At 43.7% G+C, this 24756-nt stretch overlaps 2 protein-coding genes across 5 annotated transcripts; both read left to right on the top strand.

Moving 5' to 3' along the window:
• Nucleotides 1–1534: 1534 nt before the first annotated feature.
• On the top strand, nucleotides 1535–8874 carry tnfrsf1a (tumor necrosis factor receptor superfamily, member 1a). The gene is made up of 10 exons (XM_079741954.1): nucleotides 1535–1672; nucleotides 2196–2310; nucleotides 2540–2645; nucleotides 3383–3508; nucleotides 3999–4148; nucleotides 4473–4551; nucleotides 4977–5020; nucleotides 5744–5919; nucleotides 6635–6764; nucleotides 7198–8874. Exons 2-10 carry the CDS (start codon nucleotides 2239–2241, stop codon nucleotides 7518–7520), a joined length of 1206 nt encoding a protein of 401 aa, XP_079598080.1. The 5' UTR covers nucleotides 1535–1672; nucleotides 2196–2238; the 3' UTR covers nucleotides 7521–8874.
• A 292-nt stretch (nucleotides 8875–9166) lies between these two features.
• On the top strand, nucleotides 9167–21217 carry plekhg6 (pleckstrin homology domain containing, family G (with RhoGef domain) member 6). Of its 4 annotated transcripts, XM_079748743.1 has the most exons (16): nucleotides 9167–9449; nucleotides 10464–10689; nucleotides 11082–11213; nucleotides 11586–11723; nucleotides 12156–12251; nucleotides 12439–12489; nucleotides 12662–12811; nucleotides 13249–13359; nucleotides 13949–14098; nucleotides 14436–14570; nucleotides 14743–14862; nucleotides 14964–15096; nucleotides 15330–15445; nucleotides 15536–17016; nucleotides 18448–18521; nucleotides 20533–20696. In XM_079748743.1, exons 1-16 carry the CDS (start codon nucleotides 9430–9432, stop codon nucleotides 20553–20555), a joined length of 3156 nt encoding a protein of 1051 aa, XP_079604869.1. In that variant the 5' UTR covers nucleotides 9167–9429; the 3' UTR covers nucleotides 20556–20696. The 4 variants fall into 4 exon arrangements, with proteins under 4 accessions (XP_079604869.1, XP_079604867.1, XP_079604868.1 ...); XM_079748741.1 differs by lacking the exon at nucleotides 18448–18521 and having other exon boundaries at nucleotides 9170–9449; nucleotides 20533–21217; XM_079748742.1 differs by lacking the exon at nucleotides 18448–18521 and having other exon boundaries at nucleotides 9171–9449; nucleotides 10473–10689; nucleotides 20533–21217.
• The last annotated feature ends 3539 nt before the right edge of the window (nucleotides 21218–24756 follow it).

The following is a 24756-nucleotide window of genomic DNA, read 5'->3' as shown; positions in this document are numbered from 1 at the left end:
TGCTTGTGTGTGTGTGTGTGTGTGTGTGTGTGTGTGTGCGCGTGTGTGTGGGGAAGCAGTTTGGTCTGTATGTGCATGCCTGTGCGATTTTTGTGCATGAATGTTTGTGTGTGCTGGGGGATAAGTTGTATAACTTCATATTTAGACTATTGTATAACTTCAACTGTTATAGATGATTACTACTGCTGCTACTACTCTGCTGATGTTGATGAGGATGCTGATTTGCAGTTTATCAATATGAATTATAATCGTATTAATGGCCAAGGCGCTTATAAATAAGGTATTCAATAATAAAGCCTATTATTATGTGAGTTTACCTATATGTTTCTTTACCTATAAGGGCTTTTCCAGTGGTGGGTAGTTACGCGTTACAAGTAACGCAAATTTTAAGTCTGTGATTTTGCTCTTACTTGAGTAAATATTCGATTTAGAATTCTACCCTTTACTCAATTACATTTTCCATTGTGCCTTCATTAAAATTAGTATTTTGATGAAGACATTATCTTCGTTGACTGTAATATAAGCGTACACGTAAGCGACGCGCCCTCCCTAGGTTGCAACATTGTTGCGATTCCATAGCCGAGGAGACAGCTAACTAAGCCAGCCTTGTTAGTGTTTCATTGGTTGTGTTCCTACAAAACTCTTGCCTTTTGTCATATGAACAGAGCTGAAATTAATTTACGTTTTTAGTGTAAATTTGTTTGAAATTAAATTACATTTTTTGTTGTACGTATTGTTGTATGTATGTTTAATGAACAACACACACAATGAAGCAACTTGTGAAGTAATGTTTTAAGAGTGCATCTCTTTCTTTCTTTCTCTCTCACTCACTCACTCACTCACACACGTTATGTCTTTTTCACTGATCCAAGCACTCCAATACAAAAATGTAAAGTAACTTGTAATTTGAGTAACTTTATAACAAAGTAGGCTACTTTTTTACTCTTAGTCAAGTAGGTTCTCAAATTGGAATATTTACTTTTACTCAAGTAGATTTCGAAGGAAGTAATTGTACTTGACTTGAGTATAGATTTTCAGTACTCTACCCACCACTGGGCTTTTCATCAAAATGCAACGTGGGAGCATTTGTTCGCAATACTCCATCCGCCATATTAAGAGGAAACAAAAGTAGTCCTGCAGAATCACGCCTTATATTAGATGAACGGCTGTGATGAGCCGACCCGCGCCATGTCCGCTGGAGACCCGTCTGAACAGGACACATGCGAGGGCAATAAAACTTGAGTTCCCAGGCTAGTAAAACCCTAAATAAAAGTGAATACACCTTGTACCAGGCTAATGAAAATGTTGTTTGTGCACGTCACAATTCCAAGACTACCACCCAAAAACCTTGACTAGGCCTACCATTACAAGAAGCCTCTGCACTGAGTCACCAGGGAGTCACGCTTTTCCTCCTAACTCCTCACACTGAGTCTACTCCAAACCCTAAGTCTGTTCACAGTATTGCCTAACTTCAGTCTCCCGTTTCCTCTAAATCTCAGTGACGCGCCGAGCATTTCCCGTAGGCTGAGTCCGCCTCTTATCAAGTTTAGGTCAGCCTGCGCTGCGTTTCTCGAGGGGATCTCTAAAAGTATTAAATACTTTAATAGTTAATCGATAATGAATGGATTGGATAATGCGCAATAACCAACATATCGTTGATTTGACGGTCCAGGTAAGCGGTGTGTGGGACCGGGCCGAGTCGACAGTAGGCTAACTCATAATCCGTGACTTTGTGGTTCCTGTTGTAGGTAGCCTACTCATATCAGCCCTGTGTGTGTCACCATGTGAGGTAGGCGTACCGCTGAGTGAACCGAGACAACAGAAACATGACCCAGTTTACCTCAGAATAGCGTCAGGTGTGACCGGTGATGAAGTTCAAAACTTTCAAACTTTGATAGACAACTGAAGTTGTCCATTAAAGCGTTAATGCGTGTCAACCGCGGGGACGTGCGGACGCAGAGATTCGTTCAAATTGAAAACAGACTAACAACTCAATAAATCAACCCAAATTAATAATTTAATATGAAATGTATAGCCTAGGCTGCCGCTACAACATCAATAATGCGTTATCAGAGGACGTGTAGTCTGGTCTCAGTGTGTGCCTTCAGCCTGAACTGTCCAAGGACATTCAGTAAAGATGACCAACCTAAAAGACGGCTATTAATCGAAGTCTTTTTTTATTGCAAATTTTACAGCGTCTATTTCAGATGGATTGAATGATAACCCCACTGCCACAGAATGGTAGGATTTAGATTTTTTCGAGAAAAAAGGAAGAGATCGACGGAGATCTGCGGAGCCCTGCTACTCTTGGTAAGATCATGTGTATACAATACTGCACACGTTGTAAAGCAACTACAATTATTGCCTTGTACTTCGAAATCGATGTCGCTGTTTTCAGCGCAATTTTTATGTCTCATCAGCTATTTGTAGTGTGCAATACAAAGTGTATTTTATTATTATTTTTTATTGTATAATTGTGAGGTGCATCTGCTAATCAGTCCTAACTCAACGTGCCATCTCCCTTCTCGCTTATCCCCAGTGCACCCTAGGGTCAGGGGCCTTGGGGCTTCCAGAGAAGCATTCTGAATGTCCGTATGGGGACTATCTCAGTAAGAATGGGATCTGCTGCCAGAAGTGCCCTCCAGGTAGACCCACGGAAACCTAACACTAGCACACAATGTATAACATTAGATTAGATTCATTTCCAGTTTTATTTTCATTCAATGCCATGCAATGCAGTTAGTAGTCCAACCAGATAATGCAAAGGCAGGGACTTGTCAGTGTGGGGGCAATATAATAACAATAACAAAAACACACATTATACACATATTTCACTTAGTCGTTTTAAGTTCTCAGGTTTTAGTTTCAGAGAACAATTGGTTTTGATGCCCTACCTTTGTATGCCTGAGATGTTACTAGGATGCATCCTTCTCCTCCCACTACTATCGGTACTACTACGACTGCTACATATTGTTTATTATTATATTAGAAACCATGTGCTTCTCATTGGTGGTCTGGACGTGTAGCGCTTGGCATTCTATTCTGATTGGTCAATCTCGGCATTCAGCGCACTACAATTATGTAAAGCAGACCAGTGCTCTTAACAAGTCGTTGCTATGGACGTTATTTCAACTATCAGATCTGACAAACCTGGTTTTTGTAAGCGTAAACAATAAACATTTTTTTTTTGGTTCATTATTGATTTATTGTTGGCCTAAGTAGCCGTGTGCAATAAGGAGATTTAAGTCCTACAAAGCCCTATCAGAGTTACTTTGGTGATAATGACCAGCTGGCTGCACATTATCCCTTACATATTATTGCGTGAAAAAGGTTTATTTTGACATAACCTTGAAGGGGCTCCGACTGTTTTGATGTCCTGCAGGCTTTAAACGGGTGAAAGACTGTGAGGCTGTGGGCAATAGGACCAATTGTACCCAATGTCCCGAGGGACAGTACAACGAACATGACAACTACAGCGACAACTGCAGGAGCTGCCAGACCTGCCAGTGTGAGTCCCACAACCGGCCCTTCAGTTTCAGATTGTTGTTGCTCTCCGTTGACATAATGTTGTTAGTATGTTTTTCATTTGTTGTGTTTGTGACTGTCTTTCTTTTTTCTTTCTTTCAATTTTTTTCTTTCTTTCTTCCTCTCTTTCTTTCTTCCTTTTTTTCCTTCTTCCGCCCTTACATCCATCTTTTATCTTTCTTTCCACCCGTCATTTTCTTTCTTCTATCTCTTTCATCATTCTTTCATCTCTCTCTTTCCTTCTAACTTTTTCTCTCTCTTTCCCTCTCTTTCTCCCGTTCACTTTCTGTATTTCTTTCTGTTTGCCCTTCTACATTTCTTTCTATGTTCTAACTTTCCCTCCTTCCTAATTGAAAAGTATATTCTTTCCCTTTTTCCCTTCTTTCTTTCCTCCTTTATCTTTCTGTCATTCTCTTTCTGATCCTCTCTGTCATCCTTCTTTCCCTGCCTCTGCTGTATTCCGTTCCTTCCAGACTTAGAAGAAGAGGTTACCAAATGCACTTCCAGGCAAAACACCAAGTGTCGCTGTAAAAACGGCTACTACAAAGACGTCATCGACTCGAGGACCTCCCAGTGTCTCAAGTGTTCAAAGTGTGGACACAGGGAACGACAATCAGAGAAATGTGAGTGAACGTGACAATTGAGTCTGACCGTGTAATTAACATTTTTCCAAATAAAAATGTAATTTTATTCAGAGAGAGAGTAAATATGCATCATCCTTTTTTTCTGGTATAGTAGTTTTACTGTTAACGGTAAATGAAAAGCTTTGGTGAATGAAAGCTAGCTATGCTACGGCATCACAGCCCACTATATAGGCCTATACACGTACTTAAAATATTCTTCATTGAAATCGTATCCTTTCTGTCATGATGAAATCTTGGTTGGTAATTTTTGTACTGTTTCCCTTATTTTATTTCCATTTGCGTTTCACTCGCTATTGTCTCTAGGCTTTTCCGAAAACAACACTGTGTGTAAGTGTGAGAAGGACTTCTACAAAATGAAAAACAAGTGTCTTCCTTGTAAAACGTGAGTGTATATACATGCGGAGGGGAGAGGGTGTGTGTCATATCAGTCTTGACACGAGTGTGTATCATCGTGTTTGGGATGAGTGTATTTCAAGATGCTGATGAGGAAGTCGTGACGGTGGGAAGTTGAACCGAAACCTTTGGCAAATTGCCTCATCTTTCCGATGTTGTCCAATCACCTGCCAGGAAACAGGAAATTGCTAAGGCCTGTTGTGTTAAAAGCTAAAAACAATATTTTTATTATTTACATTACATTTGTTAATATTTGGGATTATCCATGTTGACAATCCAAATCCTAATCCAAAATATACATTTTTTACATCTGTTTCTGTACACAGACCCTTTATCGTCAATTATTTTTAGTTCATATATTTCCATATCATCATCTTAATCATAATCTTAAACATCCTTAATTTTCCTTAACAGCTGTACAGAAGATTGCCAACCTGAATGTCCATTATCTGTCACAAGTTAGTATTTTACCCTCATGACTTTGAAGTAGTGATAAGCAAAACTGTGTGTGTGTGTGTGTGTGTGTGTGTGTGTGTGTATAAACATATAATAATCACTGTATATACATAATGGGCAATAATGCATATGTAACGTGAGCGTTTGGCTGAACCCAAGTGCACAGACGGGCGAAGAGCGTGGAACAATGTCAATCGTTTATTCGGATTCAGGATCGGCAGGCAGGATAGTCAGACAGGCGGGGATCAGGAGCAGGCAGGGTAGTCGGACAGGCGGAGATCAGGAACCGGCAGAATAGTCAGACAGGCGGGGATCAGGAACCGGCAGAATAGTCAGACAGGCGGGGATCAGGAGCAGGCAGGATAGTCAGACAGGCGGGGATCAGGAGCAGGCAGGATAGTCAGACCGGCGAGGATCAGGAGCAGGCAGGATAGTCAGACAGGCGAGGATCAGAGAGCAGGCAGGATAGGTGGTAGGTCAGGATTCGAATCACGGGAAAGCACTGTGAAACACAAGAGACAATCTGGCAGGGAATGTTTGGGAGGAAAGGACTGATATAGGGGAAACACAGGTGAAGGTGGTTGGGTTAATTGGGAGTGATCAGGGTGGCAGGCAGGTGAATGGGAAAACCAGGGGCGGATCATGACAGCATATCTAACTCAAATGTGTGCATTGTGTGTATAAACCTCTATTCACTTCCACCTGCACTCCCTTGTGTTTTGCAGCGAATCCCAAGGACATGGATGTCACTCAAGTAGTGATGATTGGTCTGTGTGTGCTGGTAGTTCTACTGCTGGCGGTAGGGTTCATCACCTACGTGACTACTAAACGCCACACCAATTCACAGATGGGAAGGTCGAACGCTACACCCCCGGAGGCCGTGCCTGAGGAATCAGCCATGGTACACTTCACTCTACGTTCAGAAGAATGTATACAACATAATTTTCAATTGATAAGTAATAATGTAAACAAGGTTATATCATTATAGGGGGTATATCATTTTATATCATCATTAGTATAGAGACATAACGGCTTAGAGACAATCATTGGTTGTTGTTCAACATAGCACCCCCCTTAGGGCAACACAAATTGAAAAAGAAAGAATGGGGGAACATAGACAACCTCCTCACTTTCGGCCTCAGCCCCAAATGGTTTTACATCAAATGTGCTCTGCAATACCAGCGTCCAGATGCATGGTGCACAACCACTCTGTCCAGCGCAAACTGGGGGAGTAAACCTTTGTGAAATGATAGACAGAGGAAATGAGCAAATTGTAACTGAATATTATTAATAATTCAGAAGCAGCTGGTGGCCAAAAATATGTTCACTGAGTGATGGGTGAAGAGCTGCCAAAAAAATGTAGGAGCTATTTACAATAAACATAAACACAAGATGTGCAACCGGGTCTTCAGCCTTGAGTACTGTCAAAGAATTTGAAGACACAAAACCAAGCTGACCTAGTTGTACAACAAAAGGGACCAAAGGCTGTCTCCCTACAGAGTCTAGACAAAGCAGGGGGGGAAAACAGTTCCCCAAACCCCCTGCGCCACGGCCCATGAGAGATATGTGGGGATTGCAGCCTGTCTCTGAACACCTGTCCCTGCCTCGGCCTGTAGATCCTGATCCACAATGAGGATCCCTTGAGCAAGGCGGACAACATGGCTAAGCCTTCCTGCATCCTGGTGCTGGAGAAGGAGCAGATGGAACACACCACGCTCCCTGACTGCGTCCCCCTGGAGATCAACAGTGCGTTCTTATTGCTGTTGCGTCTAAGTTGACTGTTTCAGTCTGTGTGTGTGGGAGGGTTGCACGTTTGTGTCTGTGTCTGTGTCTGTGTGTGTGTGTGTTAGTGTGTTCGTATGTGTGTGTGTGTGTGAGAGAGAGAGTGTGAGAGAGAGAGTGTGTGCCTATGCATGTGTGTGCAGGTGTGTTGGCCTTTGTATGTGTGTGTGCAGGTGTGTGTGCCCAAGCCTATTGAGCATGCGATAGAGGGAGTGAATGCACAATATCCAGCCGGTGGTATGTGCCACCAACACAGAGCCCCTTTTGTGCTAACGCTCTCTCTCCTTCTCCCTCTTCCCTGCCCCCCTTGAACCCCACCACGCTCCCGCCGGGCCTTCCCTCCTCCTCCACCTCCTCCCAACCTCCTCTTCCCCACCCCCGCCTCTCCTCCCTCCAGTCCCGGGGCTGATCTACTCCGTGCTGGGCCTGGTGCCCGCCCACCGGGTGAAGGAGCTGGCGCGCTACCTGGGCGTGACCGACCTGGAGATCGAGCGGGCGGAGATCGACTACCACACCTGCAAGGAGGCCCACTACCAGATGCTGCGGGCGTGGGCAGAGAGGGGGTCCCGGGGCGGGGAGGCGGGCCGGGGAGGCGGGGTGCTGCACCGGCCCCTGATGCAGCAGCTGCTGGACCGACTGAGTGACATGCACCTGGGAGGGGCCGTGGAGGAACTGGAGGCAAAGTACGGCATTGTGGGAGGGCTGGTGGGAGCAGCTTAGAGTGGGCCACGGAGAGGGCACGCACACACACACACACACACACACACACAGACACACACACACACACACACACACACACACACACTCAAACACACACACACACTCAAACACAGACAAATAGACAACATGTATTGTGAACGTTGGAAAGTTGTTTGCATCTGCACACAAGCACACCTTACCCAGCCACAAATAGCGTAATAAGCTTGAAATTTAACACAGTCACAGTGGAGTCAGCTGCGACTCCATTGGTGAGTTCCAAGTTTCAATGGACCAGGAGGACAAGAATTTGGACTTTGATGATATTTTTGTACGTTTCCACACGTTTGTACGTTTTTACACGTTTCACTAACGTCAGCATATTGTTAATATATATATCACTCATTGTTAATATATATAAGTATTTCATAGTAGCAACACAAAAGAAAATCAAGGTTGTTTTGTGCCACGATGCATCACTTTACTTTGGGGAATATAACTCACAGTCAACCTTATTAAGTGAACCAATAACCTGATAGAACATTGACCGATGCTAGTCCTTTTAATCAAGAGCAGAACTAACAAAGGGCATAAAGGCAGGCACTAAAGAGAGCACATGGATACTGTCCACTTTAACTGAAGGGTTTCTTTCCATGGAGAGCAAGGGAGCTTCATGGGGCAGTGCACCAGACCTGTAGATCTCAGCTCAGTTGAGGACCAGCAGAAAACATTAAGATCAATCCTTACCCCCTGAAGACTCTGACTGAATGCAGCTGATGAACTCAAAACACAGATCTGACGAGCGGACCGGCCAGCTTGATAAACAGTTCCATCAGGCCCACGTCTCCATTGTCTCCCAGTTGTCTTTTTTAATTTTTTCCTAATGACGTGGATTAATAAATTAGGATAATACAGTTTTTCAGCTTTCCGTGACTGCATGTACAAACCTGATACATTTCTGCCTTAATCAGTCAAATGACGCTTGCTCTGGCTCCCACTCTCCCCTTAAAAGCATTCCTTTCCCCATTATGCAAGCATTATTCATGACTAACTCAATGAAGATCTGGACACACCCTGGCTTGCTTTACCCTAGTCATGGAGCTTCTTTAATGGGTCACATGTTAAAATAGATCCACGGCATTGGTAGGACTCGTAGGCTCCTCTTGTATGAGGAAGAACCAATTGTTTAATCTTTGACTATAACTGAACTCATGTATATTTCAATCCCTTCTTGGATTACACAGGACATTCTTTTTTGTTGTGATTCAGTTTGGCGCTTATTTTTGGTTAGGGTAATAAAACCATACAATATTATTCTGATGATAAATGGTGTGTGTCCTAAGCTTCATTATTAAAGTAATATGTGGTTAAAGTGTCATAGGTGGGTCATTTTATTTTTCATTATTCTATTTCATCCATTTTTTTAAATTATAGAATTGCATTATTGTTTTATTATAACCCAAACTCAATCTTTTGATCAGGGTTAGGGTTAGTTGTTGTGTTGAAAACGTTCTTGATGTAGTGTTTCCTTTGAGCGCTGTTTCGGTCCATAATTGCACCATCAATCAGCGCTGTTTGACAGCGGACTTGAATTGCTCTGTGACTCTTTATACATACACTGTCTAAAATGGTTCCCTCCTATATCCTTCGGGGAATCAACGTGACTTAATGGAAATCAAACACAATCAATCCCATCTCTATAAAAAACCCGTCGTCTGCCCAACAGCGTGCTGTCGCCTCCCCGGCAGCGTGCCATCGCCTCCCCAGCCCTGCACTGTTTCCCGGTGGCTCGGATCCAGTTGTTCTTGTCTAGCCAGTCGCGGCTGTAAGGAGGGTGCAGGTGAAGGGACCGAGGAGGGAGAGGGAGGCACCCACACAGAAAAGCAGAGGAGGAGACAGCTATCAGAAACAAAAGATGACTGCGTAAAACAAAATGGATACGGCCAAACTCAGGTAAGTCGTAAATAAAGATAAGTCTAATCAAAAAAAAAAAAGTATTGTGAAATAGGCTATACTTAGATGATAGGCGTTTATATATATTGTTCATTTACTGTTTCTGTTCGTCACTGCCTGGTCTGAAAACGTGAAATGTGTGTCTGGGGAACCGGCGGCTTGGTGCGGGACTCTGGATGTTTTGATCCATCTCTATTGAGGCTTTCTAGACGAAAAGTGATAATAGAATAATTCCCTCTGATAATCGAGAATCGTTGGTGTAGGAACCTGAATTCTCCCGGTAACTTAAAGCCATGGAAACATGTTGTTGAGCCGCTGGTTGTCTCACATACACACGCACCTGTGTGGGTCTGAGACTGCATGTGAAGCTGAACCGTGTTTTTATGGTTTGTATTTTACTGCCGATGCTTAAGCCGAACGCTGTTGGTGTCGGTAGGATTTGTTCCTCATTTTAGATGCTCCTATACAGGGACTGTCACTGATGTGACAGGTGACATTCACTATGGTCATCATTATGGTAAAGGCCTCAGCAATATAAAGACAAAGTACTGTAGACCTAGATGAGAGCTTTATGTTTCTACATCTACTGTCGATTTCATCTTTTCATTGTGTTTCTGTTTTTGACTAAATGCCTGTCTGGATTGATGTTTTTAAATTAATGTAAAGGTGTTGTTTCACCTTTCAACCCGTTCAACCTGCCTTCACTCAACATGCCCTTTGTAAACAGAGCTTTAATGGTCGATATATTCATGTAATTCTATGTAATTTAGTATTTCACTGTTGAGAATTCCCACAATGACATTCCATGACCGCTGGAATTTACTTTCCGCCAAAAACTTGTTCTGCTCCAAGCCCTTTTTACACCTTGGTCTTTTTTCCGTGAGCTAATCAGTAACTTTGTGTTTGTTTGTGTGTGTGTGTGTGTGTGTGTGTGTGTGTGTGTGTGTGTGTGTGTGTGTGTGTGTGTGTGCGTGTGTGTGTGTGTGCGCGTGCGTGCGTGTGTGTGTGTGTGAGTGTTTGCAGTCTGTCCTCCAAAGCATCCCATGTAAACAATGGCGAAGGTAGCGGCCAAACCCAGGACGAAGCGGCAGCCCAGTGGGCAGGAGGAGGGCTGGAGTGGCAAAAAGATCAGGACACTGCCGAGACGGACTCCGTCGACGGGATCCTCTCCACTGCCGATCCCCTCCTTGTCCACAGGGGGTCAGCAAACGTCAAGCATAAGTTCCACTCCATGGCCTACGTGAGGATTTCCTCTTGGCTTCGCTCACTGCCTATGGGGGGCCGTGGTTAATGTTGTTATAGTGTAGCATGAGGCTGACCATGTCCTGTTTGCAGTCTGCACCTGTTGTAAGCATCTCTTCAGCAATATGTCTAACCCCTCCTATCTGCTTCTTAATCACGTGACATGTATTTCATTTCACTTTCACTTTTGATAAAATGTCTAAAAATAAACTGACCAGTCGCATTGTGGGATAGGCTCGGCTGTGCAAGCTTAATGTTGCCCTTTACCTCAAGATAGACAGACTTCATTCATCCCAGATGGGTAAAGATGAGCACCTTTGTGAAGTGATACTGTGCATCTCTGTTGCTATATATCTATATGGACAGACTCCCTCTGTGTGTGTCTTCCAGAGACGGACCAAGCAGAAGGTCGTGACCAACTTTGCGACGGTTAAGGGGATATCTGCGGCCAGTAAACCCCGAGCCGCCCTGAAACAGGTCCTCTTCAGCCAGGGTGTGTCTGACAAGAACAACGTTCCTGAGGTACCCGCCCTACACACAGTCTCGCTCACACACACAAGAACCACACCCTGAGGTACCGCTCCCACAGAGTCCTGCTCACACCTGAACACTGGCAGACCGTAAGACATGCAGACACACAATAACACAGACGTAAGGAAGGAATCTGTTCTAATAAATATCTTTTATAAGCTCGAGGACAGGAAGTGATAGAGAGAGGATACCTCACCCAGCCCAAGAGTCAAGTCAGTCTAACTTCCCAATCCGCTTGACTCGGGCCGTGTGATGCTGCTTAAACCAGCCATCAACCACAAACACTCCAAACAGGTGCTGTCATATCGTCCCCCATCTCACCCTGACCTCCCCATCTCTCCTCCCTCGTCCTCCCCCCTCCAGGAGAGGCTGCAGGTGGAGGCCTTGAAGCAGGCCCTGCAGGCCTACCGTGTGCCTGCGGACCTGAGGTGGGTCTGGGAGGGGCCCAGCCAGGGTACCACGCTGGAGAACAGCTGGACGGACATCGTGAAGTCCCACTCGGTACCTCCTCTAGATTCCATCCTCCCCATGTCATCCTCTAGTGTTCTCTAGATATTGCAGGCCTTCCTATTTGTGTGTGTGTGTGTGTGTATTTTCTATTGGTCTTTGAGTATGTTATAATTAAGCATGTTGTAATTAATATAGTAGTAGTTCATTAAAGGGCCCCTGTTTCACCAACGGGTGTGAGTTTAATAAGCCGCTACAAGCCATTTCAAATCGGCCTATACCTTATACCTGTAGCAGCTGGTAAGCTGCTACAGTCCACTGGGTAGGCGGTTGATTGACCTATCCAGCATACATCTGGTTGGTTATGATGCCATTAAGTCACAGGTTAGGGCAGATTTTGAAATGGCTGGTAATGGCTGATCATACTCACAGCTGGTGGTAACGAAGGAGCCCTTTAACGACTTTTCCTTGTGTTCCCTTGTGCAGACCATGTCAAAGATCCAGAGACACCAGCAGGAGGCGCTGTGGGAGTTTGTTCATACCGAGCTCACTTACATTAACAAGCTGACGGTCATCAAGGATGTGAGGAAGCCTTCTGTACCCATTGTAATCATTCAGATGATCAAACTGGCTTATCTACTAAGAAAAACTCTGATGATATGTTTTGTGAAATCTTCCAAAACATTCTCATGTTAAAAAAGTAAAAAAAAGTAGCAGTGATATTGTCACATGACATGTTGATCAATGATGTGTGCTTGTTGTTTTATAGCTGGTTATCGCTGCCCTGGTCAACCTGCAACAGCATGGGTTCCTCCTGGAGGTCAGTGGGATTTGTATGTCAAAATAACTGTTACCACTTACAATGTCTGCTCAACACGGAGATGGGTGAATGGAACCATCTGCACAATTTCACAATCATTTAAATTAAAAATAAGAATTGCGAAGGTGGAAAAATTATAAAAAGTTTACATTTGTACCTTCTCTCGTCCCAGATCACACCCAGGTTGCTCTTCTCCAACCTCTCTTTAATCCTCAACGCTCACCGCCAGTTCTGGCAGGAAGTGATCTATCCCATGTTACAAGAAGTGCGATGGACAGGGATGCCCTTTGACCCCAGGAGTTTAGAGGCGGGCTGCCTGCAGGTAATAGCATTCAGTCTGGCAAAGTCAGGTAATAGCGTTCAGTCTGGCAAAGTCAGGTAATAGCATTCAGTCTGTCAAAGTCAGGTAATAGCATTCAGTCTGTCAAAGTCAGGTAATAGCATTCAGTCTGTCAAAGTCAGGTAATAGAAATCACTGTGTCAAAGTCAGGTAATAGCATTCAGTCTGTCAAAGTCAGGTAATAGAATTCTGTTTGTCAAAGTCAGGTAATAGTATTCTGTCTGGCCATTAAAACGAAAAAAAACATATTTGTTGTTGCCATATGTTAAATATCATTAATTAAATAATTAAATTATGCAAGGATTATTAATCTTCTTTCTTTCTTTTCTTCTTTCCTTCTTTGTTTGTTTGTTTGTTTGCTCCATGTCTTTCCTTCTTTATTTGTTTGTTTGTTTGTTCCCTGTCCTTTCTTGTCTCAGTTCAGTGAGCGTTTCTCCAGCTACATACCGTACTGCTGGGAGCAGGAGAACACGTTGGAATTTGCCAAGCGGCAAATCGACACAAACCCTCATTTTGTTGTTTACCTGAAGGTACATTCATGCACACACACACACGCATGCACGCACACACGCACACACACATGCACGCACGCACGCACGCACGCACGCACGCACACACACACACACACACACACACACACACATGCACCCACAAATACACTCACTCACACACACAAATATCTGTATTTTCCATCTTTGCATGCAGCCTTTATCATACGCATTTTTGTGAGAATGACAAATGATGATTCATAACACAGAACAACTTTGTTTCATTAGAACTACACGGGTCACGCTCCCACTCACAACAGCTCAGAACACCACTCAGAGGTGGATGACATGAGTTATCACTCTGGGTTGTTTTCATATGCCACTCATCTCTCAGTACTTCATTACATTAAAAGTAGTCTCTTAGTGACTCAGACACTGAGAGTATCCTCTCACCCACTAGATCAATGTCTCATCACTTTTCCTTCTAACTCTTTGGTCATAAGAAAAGACAATTATCTTTCGTTATACCTTGTCAGAATTTAAAATTAACAGTGGAGCAGAGTGGAAGAGGTTGCTACTGAATGTGCTGAATGTGCCATAGTAATGCTATTGTTTGGTCCTGTGTGTGCAGTGGGTGGAGACCCATCCTCAGTGCAACCGCATGCGTCTGGGGGACATGCAGGCCAAGCCCCACCAGAGGATCACCAAGTACCCCCTGCTGCTCAAGGCCGTGCTGAAGAACACCCCTGACCCTGACCTACAGCAGACCATCAGGGACATGGTGAGAACCTCCCCAACAGAAGCATGTGGCGATGGATCAGTGGCTTAACCTGCCGGTCTAGGAGCCCTTTAGACAATATGTCTTGGTTAAAGGCGGACCTGTGGTGCTGTTGTTCATGTTGTTCCCACTCATTCATTAAACATTCATCCGCGGGACCATAAAGGCCCAACAAAAATATATATGTATAGAAACACTGTGATCCAGTTCAAAAGTCTGGATAGGAGAAAACTGATCCAGTTCACAAATCTGTACAAAAGTAAATGGATCTAGTTCAAAAGTCTCTCTGACCGCTGATGGATCATTTATGTATTTATCTTTCATTGTCCCTACTCTCTAGTTGTCTAGTGTAAACGGATTTCTGGAGACCATCAATGACTACCTGAGGTGTATGGATGAAGAGCATGCCCTTGCCATCTCTGCCCAGAGACTAGAGGGATATGAAGTACCGGGAATAAATGAGGAAATTGACAAGGTAAAACCTTTTAGGTTTCATAAGTTTCCAGTTATGGTTAGATGCTTATGTTATTGGCGTAAGTAAGGAAAAGGCGAACCAAGTTTCATCAACTCTAGATGATTTTATTCAATACACATGTGTGTCACTATGGACTCTGCGATGCATATCTTACCATGACAGATCTTTTCAGCATATACGAGAGTTCTGCCACTTCGACCTGACACTCCCCATGGTGGGAGTCGGTCCCAAGTTTGTTCGGAAGCTTCTGCTGGAGGAGAACCTGAAGATGCGTGGTGGGAAAGACAGCAAGGTGAGCGCCACCCCTTCCTCCCAGGGTTGGAGTTGAGCTGGGGAGAGCCCATCTCTTCTCTGTAGCCATTAAGGCACTGATTGGTTCCTGCTCTGGTGCAGGAAGAGGTGGTGGCCCTGCTGTTCTCGGATGTGCTGCTCATTTCCAAAGTGCAGAAGAAGGTGGAGAGGCTGAAAGTGGCGCGCCCTCCCCTGGCTTTGGACAGGACCTGCTGTGTGCCGCTGAAAGACGGCTGTAAGTGATGCCAGGGCTGGGTTCACAGCTGGGAATCATGGAGGCATTTCCCTTCATTTATTCAGGGATGGCAGAATTGTCCATATAATTGTTACTGACAATGTAACTCTCAGTGGTACAACTCTTGCTTGCTTGTGTCCCCACCAATGAACAATCAACTTCATGCCTTTGATATTAACTGTTGATTAAATGGCGGCCTAATATAAGATACCTGACCAATCTTCTTTGTCCAGTCTCATTTCTTCTCGTGGAGGTCAGTGAGCTTGGCTGTGCTATGAACGTCTACATATTTGTGACGGCCACTGCAGTGAGCTGCTCCAAGTGGGTCTCCACCATTCATCAGGCAAAGGTCAGCACCACCATACTTTTGTGTGTTTTGTACAGCATGGTCGATGTGTGTGTTTGTGGATCCATTATATATCTTGTGCTCTTTCCACAGGCCACACTGAAGACCCTGAAAGAGGTTGAAACCAGCAGACAGTTGGACAGCCAGAGAATCCATCCCTCTGACACCAAGCCCATCGAGGAGGCCAAAGAGGAAACCATGGAGACTGTCAACGAACATGTTGAGCAATCAGCGGACGACACCATCCTGCATCAACCTTCTGTGGAACCTCTTATAATCCAATCCGGAAACGGATGGTTTACGCCCCCTTCATTACCGGTGGCAATTCAACCTTCAACCAATCTACCTGTAAATGACAGTGACACAATACCTACTCCTCAGTTCAAAGCAACAGAGCCTCAGAGCAAGTCATTGAGCATCTCCTCCAGTAAACCGCTGGACAAAAAGACTCCTGAGTGGATCGAAAAGCAGGTGAAGCAAAGGGCAGATGAAGAAGTGGAGGTAGTGTTGCTAGGGTCAGAAGAGCGAAGGGTCACATGGAATCACAACAAGACCTCTGCAGCAGATAATTTGAGAAGCAAACCCCAAGAGGGACAAAATCTCTTCATCGGTAAATACCCAGAGGTAGACTATCCGACCGTTGAACCGGGCGCCCCTCCAAAAGACCATCTACTGAGCAACTCTCCCAACTCAATCGAAGAGGTTCCATCATTACCCGTTGGCGGGACAACAAGGCCAATGAAGACGGGGTACAATATCCAGCTGGTGGACCATAAGGTATGGACGGACCCCGGCAAAAGCCTTTCAACGGATGTGGCTTTTCTAGAAGTTGGGAGGTTCTCCAGAAAGTTAAAGTCCCCCAGGCTACGCAGAAGAAGGCCCTATAGTAGCCAACACGTCGATGCATACCAGGCCCACGGGACGGTTATAGGAGAATCAGAGATGGTGTGGACAACTCCACCCACCAACTCTTCATCCAACTCGGACTCGGACTCCAGTCAGAAACTCCAAGGACACTTTGACCAGAGACACACAAACAACGACACCAGCCACAGGGTGCTCAAGCTTGGCTTTCTGAAGACGCACCCGGGGATGTTCTGGAACATGTACGAAAACCGCGTCTCTCCAGAGCCTGATACTTTCTCTGAGCCGGAGCTTCCCCAGGAGCTCCCAGAGGAGAGGAACTCTGTCAGAGCACAGAGGAGTGCCTCCATACCGGACATTAACGAGCTTCACGCCACCTCCACCAGCCCAGTGCTGAGGACATATATGGAGGAGCGATCTCCTCGCTTCACCCGCCACCCACATGCACACGTGTCCCCCGTGGAGGGGCTCTTGGAACGTGCCAAAGTGAGGGTCCGGAGAGAAGGAGGGCAAACTGGAAGGAATGAGAACATGCAGGACACAAGGACATGGATCCCGCCACCTTCTCCTCCATTGCTCTCCGAGTTGCTGTGTCCATCGCCCAGCGATGGGGACCGGGAGGTGGAGCTGATGAGACACAGAGTGCCCACAGTCAGTCAGGGATGGAGGGAACAACTTGTCGATGGAGATGCAGAAGACAAGAAGTACAGGTGAGGTTGATTCCCTAACTTGTTATCCTGTTTGTTTAAAAAGGTTGAGGGTCTTCATTCAGGCCCAAGAAGCAATACATTGTGATGATGTCAAGCAGAGATTTGGGACAGGATAGTATTGTGGTAAGGATATTGTACTACCAGACAAAATCCTCAAAAATCAGGGACATCCTATGATCAGACCTTTAGAGGGGCTCAGCCCCTAATGAGAATTGGACATGCATACAGTGACTTCTGCAGTGTTCAACCCATTATCCTCTAACCCTGTGGAATCAGTAATTTCACTGGTTAACAAATTACACATTGTCTTTCCAAAGTAAGTAAAACCTCATATTATAGCAAAGCAGATATGATAAGAAATGAAAAAAACATGGTTTCAGTTGCTAAACCACATGGGGACAGTCCACCATTTCAAAAAACAGCAATACAAGAAGCATCATACAACACAGATATATTCATATCAGGTCGTTCCTCAAATCTCTTCACCTGTATCGTCTATAATATAACCATAGCAGGAAAGAAACCATTACTTTTCAGAAGAATTGGGCGACACCTCATCAAAGATCTGAGTGTCAAATGGCCCATGGTACCATTGTCAGAAAAAATAACAATGTTTATTAGGCAAAAAGCAGACTTAACAAAGGGCATCACCCTTGACCCCAAGCACAAAAGTAAACAAAATGCTTCAGTCTGGTGGTGATGGCGATCCAATTCTAGCCATGCTTTGAATGTTATGTAGAGTCTGCGCTGAGACTTGGAAAATGTTAATTACAAGTAAAGTTCAAGCAACTGATTCGCCAATATGCAGGCACAACTCAACTGTGTGTGTGCTTGTGTGTGTGTGTGTGTGTGTGTGTGTGTGTGTGTGTGTGAGTGTGTGTGTGTGTGTGTGCGTGTGCGTGTGTGTGTGTGTTACTGTAACTGCTGTACGTTCAGCTACACTCTACTTAACATTTTTGTCCTGTTAATAATATAATTTCCTCTTCTGCATCCACTTTTCAATTAGGTCACTAGAAAAACATTAACTGTTGCCGAAAGTACAACTCTTAAACTCTAACAAGGAAAGAGATCAGGAAACCAGTGAAAAAAGGTTTTTGTTAGTATATTAGTACAGAATATCAGATGATCTTTTCAAGAAGTCTCTTCAGGAGACTCACTAGAGGTTGTTTTTCCTCACTTATCATTCATATAGCACAAGGCCAGATAATGATTATAATCCTGCTAAGGGTATAGTACAATTCTCCCACACAACAAATTGAATAAGAAGATATTAGCAGGTTTCATGTTGCAATTTAAAAACAAAAGTTGAAATGTTCAAATAAATTGCTGAATGTTCTGACATAGCATGGATACTATTCTGATCCCGTGACTGCACGTTCTGTTTCACTACACAAATCAGTTTTGACCTCCTGCTGCCCATCTCGATTTCAGTGGCCCGAATACTTGCCTTCACCGACCTTCAGCCAATCAGAGTAGCATTCCAGTCAAAAGATTGCAACAACTCTGTAGGTGCATACTCTTTATCTTGCTTAATAGTTGTTATTGAGTCTATTTTGGCAATTAATGCATGTGTTTAATCTACTTGTTATGGTGTTACCATGGCCTTAAAATCATCAACTATGACCCAGTCCCTGATTGGCCTGATTATGTCATCAATTATGACCCAATCCCTGATTGGCCCAGTTACGACATCAACTACGACCCAGTCTATGATTGGCCCAGTTACGTCATCAACTACGACACAGTCCCTGATTGGCCCAGTTACGTCATCAACTACGACCCAGTCCCTGATCGGACCTGATTACGTCGTCATTTCAGGAAATCCCTGTGGGCGACCAGAGATCCAACTGATCCATGTAGAGAAACATAATGTGAGGTCATGTGATCAGGGCGGTCTCCAGGCTCGTTCTGACAGAAAGCTGGATCGAATTGGTCGTTATTAGTGACTTAGAAAGTGTTATGGACAAAAAACATAAACTTCTATACCCTAGAGTTATACTTAAATATGCCTTTGTATAGAGTCTCTTTGCCCCTCAAATGAAAGCTTCCTTCCTCTACTGACACTATAACCACAACACCTAACACTACAGCCAGGGCCTATGGCCCTCTCTCCAGGATAGACCTTACGCTACAGCCTTATGGGCTTCTTAACCAATGATATTTTTTTATACAGTTTGTACAGGCTGGACCTCAGTGACCTCCAAACTTGCTTCGGGAATGCCTTAAACCATGCCCTTTTGTGGCTTATTGCTCAACACCAATTTGACCCAACATTCTAAATTGTATCGTATTGTTTTGTATTTTTTTACATTTTACTTGTTTTCAATCTACACGAAGAAAAAGAAATCTACTTCCTACTTCTTCTTCTTTTTCTTTGGCCACTACAAACATTAAAGGTACATGCCGCCCCCTAATGTGCCCACTGTGCCCATGTCTTCATAAAGAATTCTGGATATTTAACATGTAAGAAAGCCTTTGAACCGGTGTGGGTACTGGATTGACTCAGCTACCAGATCGACTCAACGCTGTCTTTTTAAATGCGCATGCGCGTTTCATTCATTCCCATGTTATTCCCAAGTATTAACGATCTCCTTTTGTTTTCTAATCTATGAATAATAATCTAACGTACAAAGATTGATCAGATAATATTTGTGGCTTTAGATTGATGGCTAACATGAGCTAATAAACGTTAGAAGGGGGGGGGGGGGGGGGGTCTTTCATCAATATAGGATTAGTTTTGTAGGTGATAATTACTTTAACATATGTGAAAACAAAAATGTATGTGTAACCAAGCGTTTTATTGTTGCCTATACTTGGGTAATATATGAAAGCAGAATCAGTTAACTCCATTCACTGAACGGGGCGATCCACTTTATTTCCAGCGCTCCCAACACAGAGTCAAAACAGCGACCCACACGCAGACACTTCCATTCTCCTCCTTCAGAATAAGAGTCCCTAACAGGAACTGGGTTACATATGCATTCATCAGTGCTTTTAGACGTGTTTCCAATGGATTTGTTTGTGCGAAAAAACGGGCTTCGTTCGATGAACTCAAAACCAAAACGGATTGAGCCTTCTTTTTATGTCCATGATTGAGCCCCGTTTACATACAACCCTTTTGGGTTTTGTCAATTGGCTTGTGTCTATACGTCAAGTGTCGATACGTCAACTGTAAGCACAGGACCCCGAGTCGATCTGGCAGCCGAGTCAATCTGGTACCCACACCGGTATTTATTTATTCCTTCCATCTCTAACAGACAAGTTAAAAATTTTTATTTCAAAGGGGTAAATTAATGATTCATTATTCATCATAATATATGCATATATATAGTTTTTTCGGGGTGTGAGATGAAATAAAGGCATACTTGATTACCCATTAAAAGACTATACATTCACCAATGATTCAAATCTCAATGTCTGCAAAATCATAGAATTTTCAAGTAGCTCAATACCACAAATGGTTGAAAACATTTGCATGTACATAGTTCAAAGCCTTTTTCACTCTGTGTTTTCCAGCCATATCTTCGCGAATGAGCTGAGCGTGGATTGGCCAGCCTGGGGCTTCGACGATGATCAGGTCATCGATCATCTCGAGCCGATTGACCACAGCAACGGAGGCACAGGGATTCTGGAGGACATTCAAAGCACACTTACCACATTGAACATCAGAGTCCAAGAACCAAAGATCAGCCAGGTGTAATTCAGGCTTGATCAGGTCTCTAGACTGGATGGACCTCAGATACCAATTTAAATGTGTGTGTGTGTGTGTGTGTGTGTGTGTGTGTGTGTGTGTTTGTGTGTGTGTGTGTTTGTGTCGCACACATGATGTGTGTGAATTATCATGATACATCTTAGCACTTTTCAACCAAGCAGTGAGGAAAAATGTGAGTAAAAAATGTTATGTACAGTAAATGTAACTAATGTAATGATTCAATACTTAATTTGCACCACATCTGATGCTGTTGTTTTATATAAATTCTGGCTCATGTGACAATACTCAAATTCAGCAACACAAAAAATGATGTATTATTTGTACCTATCAGATGTATAACTATAATTAAGTCAGTGTTTTTTATAAATGGATAAACATAGAAAATATATTTTTTGTTTCAAATGATCGATTAGTTTACAATTTGACCTCTAATTTATTAATGTTTAAAATTCTAATTTTAACATTTCCACATTAAAATATCTACAATGACTTTGTTATACATTTTGTTGTTGTGTACTTACATTATCACATATGCTTTCAACTACGTTCAAACTCATAGAAATATGTATTTTTATTCTAGGCAACGCTTGTGTTTTATTTGATTGCCTGTCAATGGCGTAATTTCCCCTTTACCCCCTTACTTCCGGTTAAACTAACCCAGTAGAGACATCATTTATTGATAGGATTTTCCAATATCGCTCTAGCTTACTACGATATGCTACTATGAGAAGGGGCTCATGCCAGCCTCTGAGCTAATGCCTACGGTAACGTTATAACGTTACTTACAACAACATTCAACTCATAATGTCATTTTCCATATGATTGTTACCAATTATAATTGGTAAGGCCCCTGATTAGCCCCTGATGCCACAAAAGTTCAAAATGTTTCTTCGAACTTTTCAGTGGGGTAAGATGCATTTCACAGCATGCCCTTTTTCCCATAGAAGTGGCAAGCCCTTTGGCCCAGAGTGTCTGTAACCCCGGGAAACCTCAGGGGTTTCCCCTGTTGATTGGAGGTGGTAATTGGGGAACCGTTGGTGTCTTCGGTGATGTGGACCCAATGATACTGAGTGACCTCACTGTCATCACTCAGCTGACATGTCAGCATCTCAGGGTCTCCTCTGTTGCTATCAACTGAAAAAGGAAGCAGAAAAGTGTTATCAATGCACCCTGATAGTCAAGTAAACCTAATTGTTTCATTTCAATGAATTATATATTTCTTACATTAGATATAAATGCAAATCAATAAAATAAAGCAATCGGCTTAGCTCAGGAGGTACAGCAGTTGTCTTGTAACCGAAAGGTTGCTAGTTCGATCCCCAGCTCCTCCTAGCTGAGTGTTGATGTGTCCCTGAGCAAGACACTTAACCCTAACTGCTCCTGACGAGCTGGCTGTCGCCTTGCATGGTTGACTCTGCTGTCGGTGGTCAATGTGTGTATTAACCGATGTAAGTCGATTTGGATAAAAGCGTCTGCCAAATGCCCTAATATAAATAATATAATATATATTAATATAATATATATATTTAATAGTAAATGAGAGCATTATAGAGCATTCAGTCATTTCAAATTAATGTTTTACATTATTCTGAGAACATCCCCTCAGAATGTACTCAGAATAATGTACTACTGGTGGTCCCCTAGTGGTAGGGCCCTATGACCCCAAGGCTAGCAGACACATCTGAGGGGCACTGGGGGGAGGAGGAGGAGGAGGAGGAGGAGGAGGAGGAGGAGGTGGTGGAGGAGGAGGAAGGAGGCAGCTGGAACGGTTCAATATACCGCTGGTTTTCTCCTAGACAGGGATGGGATTGCACCGTGACTGAACACGCAGGGTAGAGTGACTTCTGAACCCACCGCCGCATAAACCCGGATCTGGTCCTCGGTCGGGTGTATATATATCTATAATGCGGTATATCCTTTATGCTGATTTATTTAGACTTACACACGTCAAAAAGTGCACATTTTTGATATTTCTATTGTGTTATGATAGATTATGTGTTTTTCAACTACATGTATTGTATGTTGTCATCTGAAGTCATCTGTATCTGATCTGATTCTTGGTTCCTTGGATTCTCACCTGTGACCGTTAGATGCTCTCCTCTGTGCTCACCTCACAGCTCCACTCTCCTGCTAGGCTCTGGGAGGCCCTGATCCTCAGCACCCTCTGAAGGACCGCTACCCCCTCCATCTCATTGATCTGATTCTCCTGAGGCCTGATGGGTTCTCCGTTCAGCCTCCAGCGTGGCTGCGTTGGGCCAAGGGGTCACATTACAACTGAGGACCACCAGCTCGGTGCCTTCCACCGGCGCTGATGAGCTATAGACACAGCAACACATAGGGAGAGATGTATACACTTATGCCACAGCATTGTTAAATACTTGATACTGATTGGTCAATACCGTTCCAAGGGTGTGCATTATCGTTCAATAACAGGAGAACTCTTCCTTCCTTTTAACAGTTCTGAAGCAATGCGCTACAAACATTCACAACAGCGGTCAAATACAACTAGCAACCAGAAGTTTTCTTTTCAATTTTTTTTCCAGTGGACTTAGTTGATTAAAGAACAATAACATTATAGTGAAAAGTAACTAATATTTAATCGTTGATAGTAAGTGTGGTACAAGCAGAATAAACCACTCCTGATGCGGCCGCGACAAACACAACGTGGTTAATTCCTTACCTATAAAATAATATCAAGCCTGCAGAACTAGATTCACATTTATGATCACTTACGCCGCTGTAGTGAGCACTTGGTGACGGCCCCTTCATACACCCCTGTAGTGAGCACTTGGTGACGGTGCCTAAATACACCACTGTAGTGAGCCCTTGGTGACGGTGCCTAAATACACCACTGTAGTGAACACTTGGTGACGGCCCCTTCATACACCACTGTAGTGAGCACCTGGTGACGGCCCCTTCATACACCCCTTTAGTGAGCACCTGGTGACGGCCCCTTCATACACCACTGTAGTGAACACTTGGTGACGGCCCCTTCATACACCACTGTAGTGAGCACCTGGTGACGGCCCCTTCATACACCACTGTAGTGAGCACCTGGTGACGGCCCCTTCATACACCACTGTAGTGAACACTTGGTGGCAGTCCCTTCATACACTACTGTAAATAAGTGTGGCTATTCAAGGCTAAAAGCTGGTGGACCCCCGCTGGGTCCACGCGGTGCTGTAGTACTCCAAACCACCCCGGTCCTTTCTCCACACGCTGCTGTAGGCCCACAGGGGCCTTCAGGTCACATGCTTTCGTATTATATATCTATTTTTATGAATATCTATTTTCTGATAATAAAGATAGTATGGAGAGCAATATGGACGCTTTATCCATATCAAAATGCTTGTTACATCATTACATGTAAAAAAACATTTTGTACTTGTGATGTGACAGGGTAAAACAGCCTGCAGGGGATCCCTCCCCTACCAACACCTCAGCCTCCTCATGCCAAACACCAGGAGAGAGCAGGAAAAGCCAGCTGGAGGTGATGAGCTCTAGTTAACAAAGACCAAATAAATATACATGATTGTTGTCCCCAATACAGTGTGTTCTTTAAAAAGGGGCTCGCAGCAGTAGTGTTGCCCATTGTACACTCTAATATGTTGTAATCAAAGTGTAATGTTGTAATGGGTTATTTAACAAGTCCAGGACTATTAAGCAAACATCACAGCATTGTAATAAATGATTGTGTTCTTCCGGAAAGAATGAAACATATGTGTCAGTTCTGTGCCCGACTGTGTGTGTGTGTGTGTGTGTGTGTGTGTGTGTGTGTGTGTGTGTGTGTGAGAGTGTGTGTTGTGTGTGTGTGTGTGTGTGTGTGTGTGTGTGTGTGTGTGTGTGTGTGTGTGTGTTGGTATGTGTTTCTGTCTGTCTGTCCGTCTCTCTGTCTGTCTTTCATATTTAACTTTGAATGAGGAGGTTATCAGCTGATTTTTGTAACACTTTAAATCTTATCTGTTTAATCTTTAATCTGTATAAGAACGTAACACATACAATAATAAACGTTTAATATAGTTCAACAC

This window comes from Pollachius pollachius (assembly GCF_949987615.1).
Source record: "Pollachius pollachius genome assembly, chromosome: 1".
Lineage (NCBI taxonomy): Eukaryota > Metazoa > Chordata > Actinopteri > Gadiformes > Gadidae > Pollachius > Pollachius pollachius.
This window is presented reverse-complemented; position numbering and strand designations above follow the sequence as displayed.

What these genes read in the sequence shown, in the direction of transcription:
- plekhg6 (XM_079748741.1), top strand. Translation starts at nt 9,430, where the DNA reads ATGGATACGGCCAAACTCAG. An exon ending in ACAAGAACAACGTTCCTGAG is followed by an intron (nt 11,214 to 11,585) that starts GTACCCGCCCTA and finishes TCCCCCCTCCAG; the next exon opens with GAGAGGCTGCAGGTGGAGGC. An exon ending in TGTGCCGCTGAAAGACGGCT is followed by an intron (nt 15,097 to 15,329) that starts GTAAGTGATGCC and finishes TTCTTTGTCCAG; the next exon opens with TCTCATTTCTTCTCGTGGAG.
- tnfrsf1a (XM_079741954.1), top strand. Translation starts at nt 2,239, where the DNA reads ATGGTAGGATTTAGATTTTTTCGAGAAAAAAGGAAGAGATCGACGGAG. An exon ending in CTGCCAGAAGTGCCCTCCAG is followed by an intron (nt 2,646 to 3,382) that starts GTAGACCCACGG and finishes GATGTCCTGCAG; the next exon opens with GCTTTAAACGGGTGAAAGAC. An exon ending in CGTCCCCCTGGAGATCAACA is followed by an intron (nt 6,765 to 7,197) that starts GTGCGTTCTTAT and finishes TCCTCCCTCCAG; the next exon opens with TCCCGGGGCTGATCTACTCC.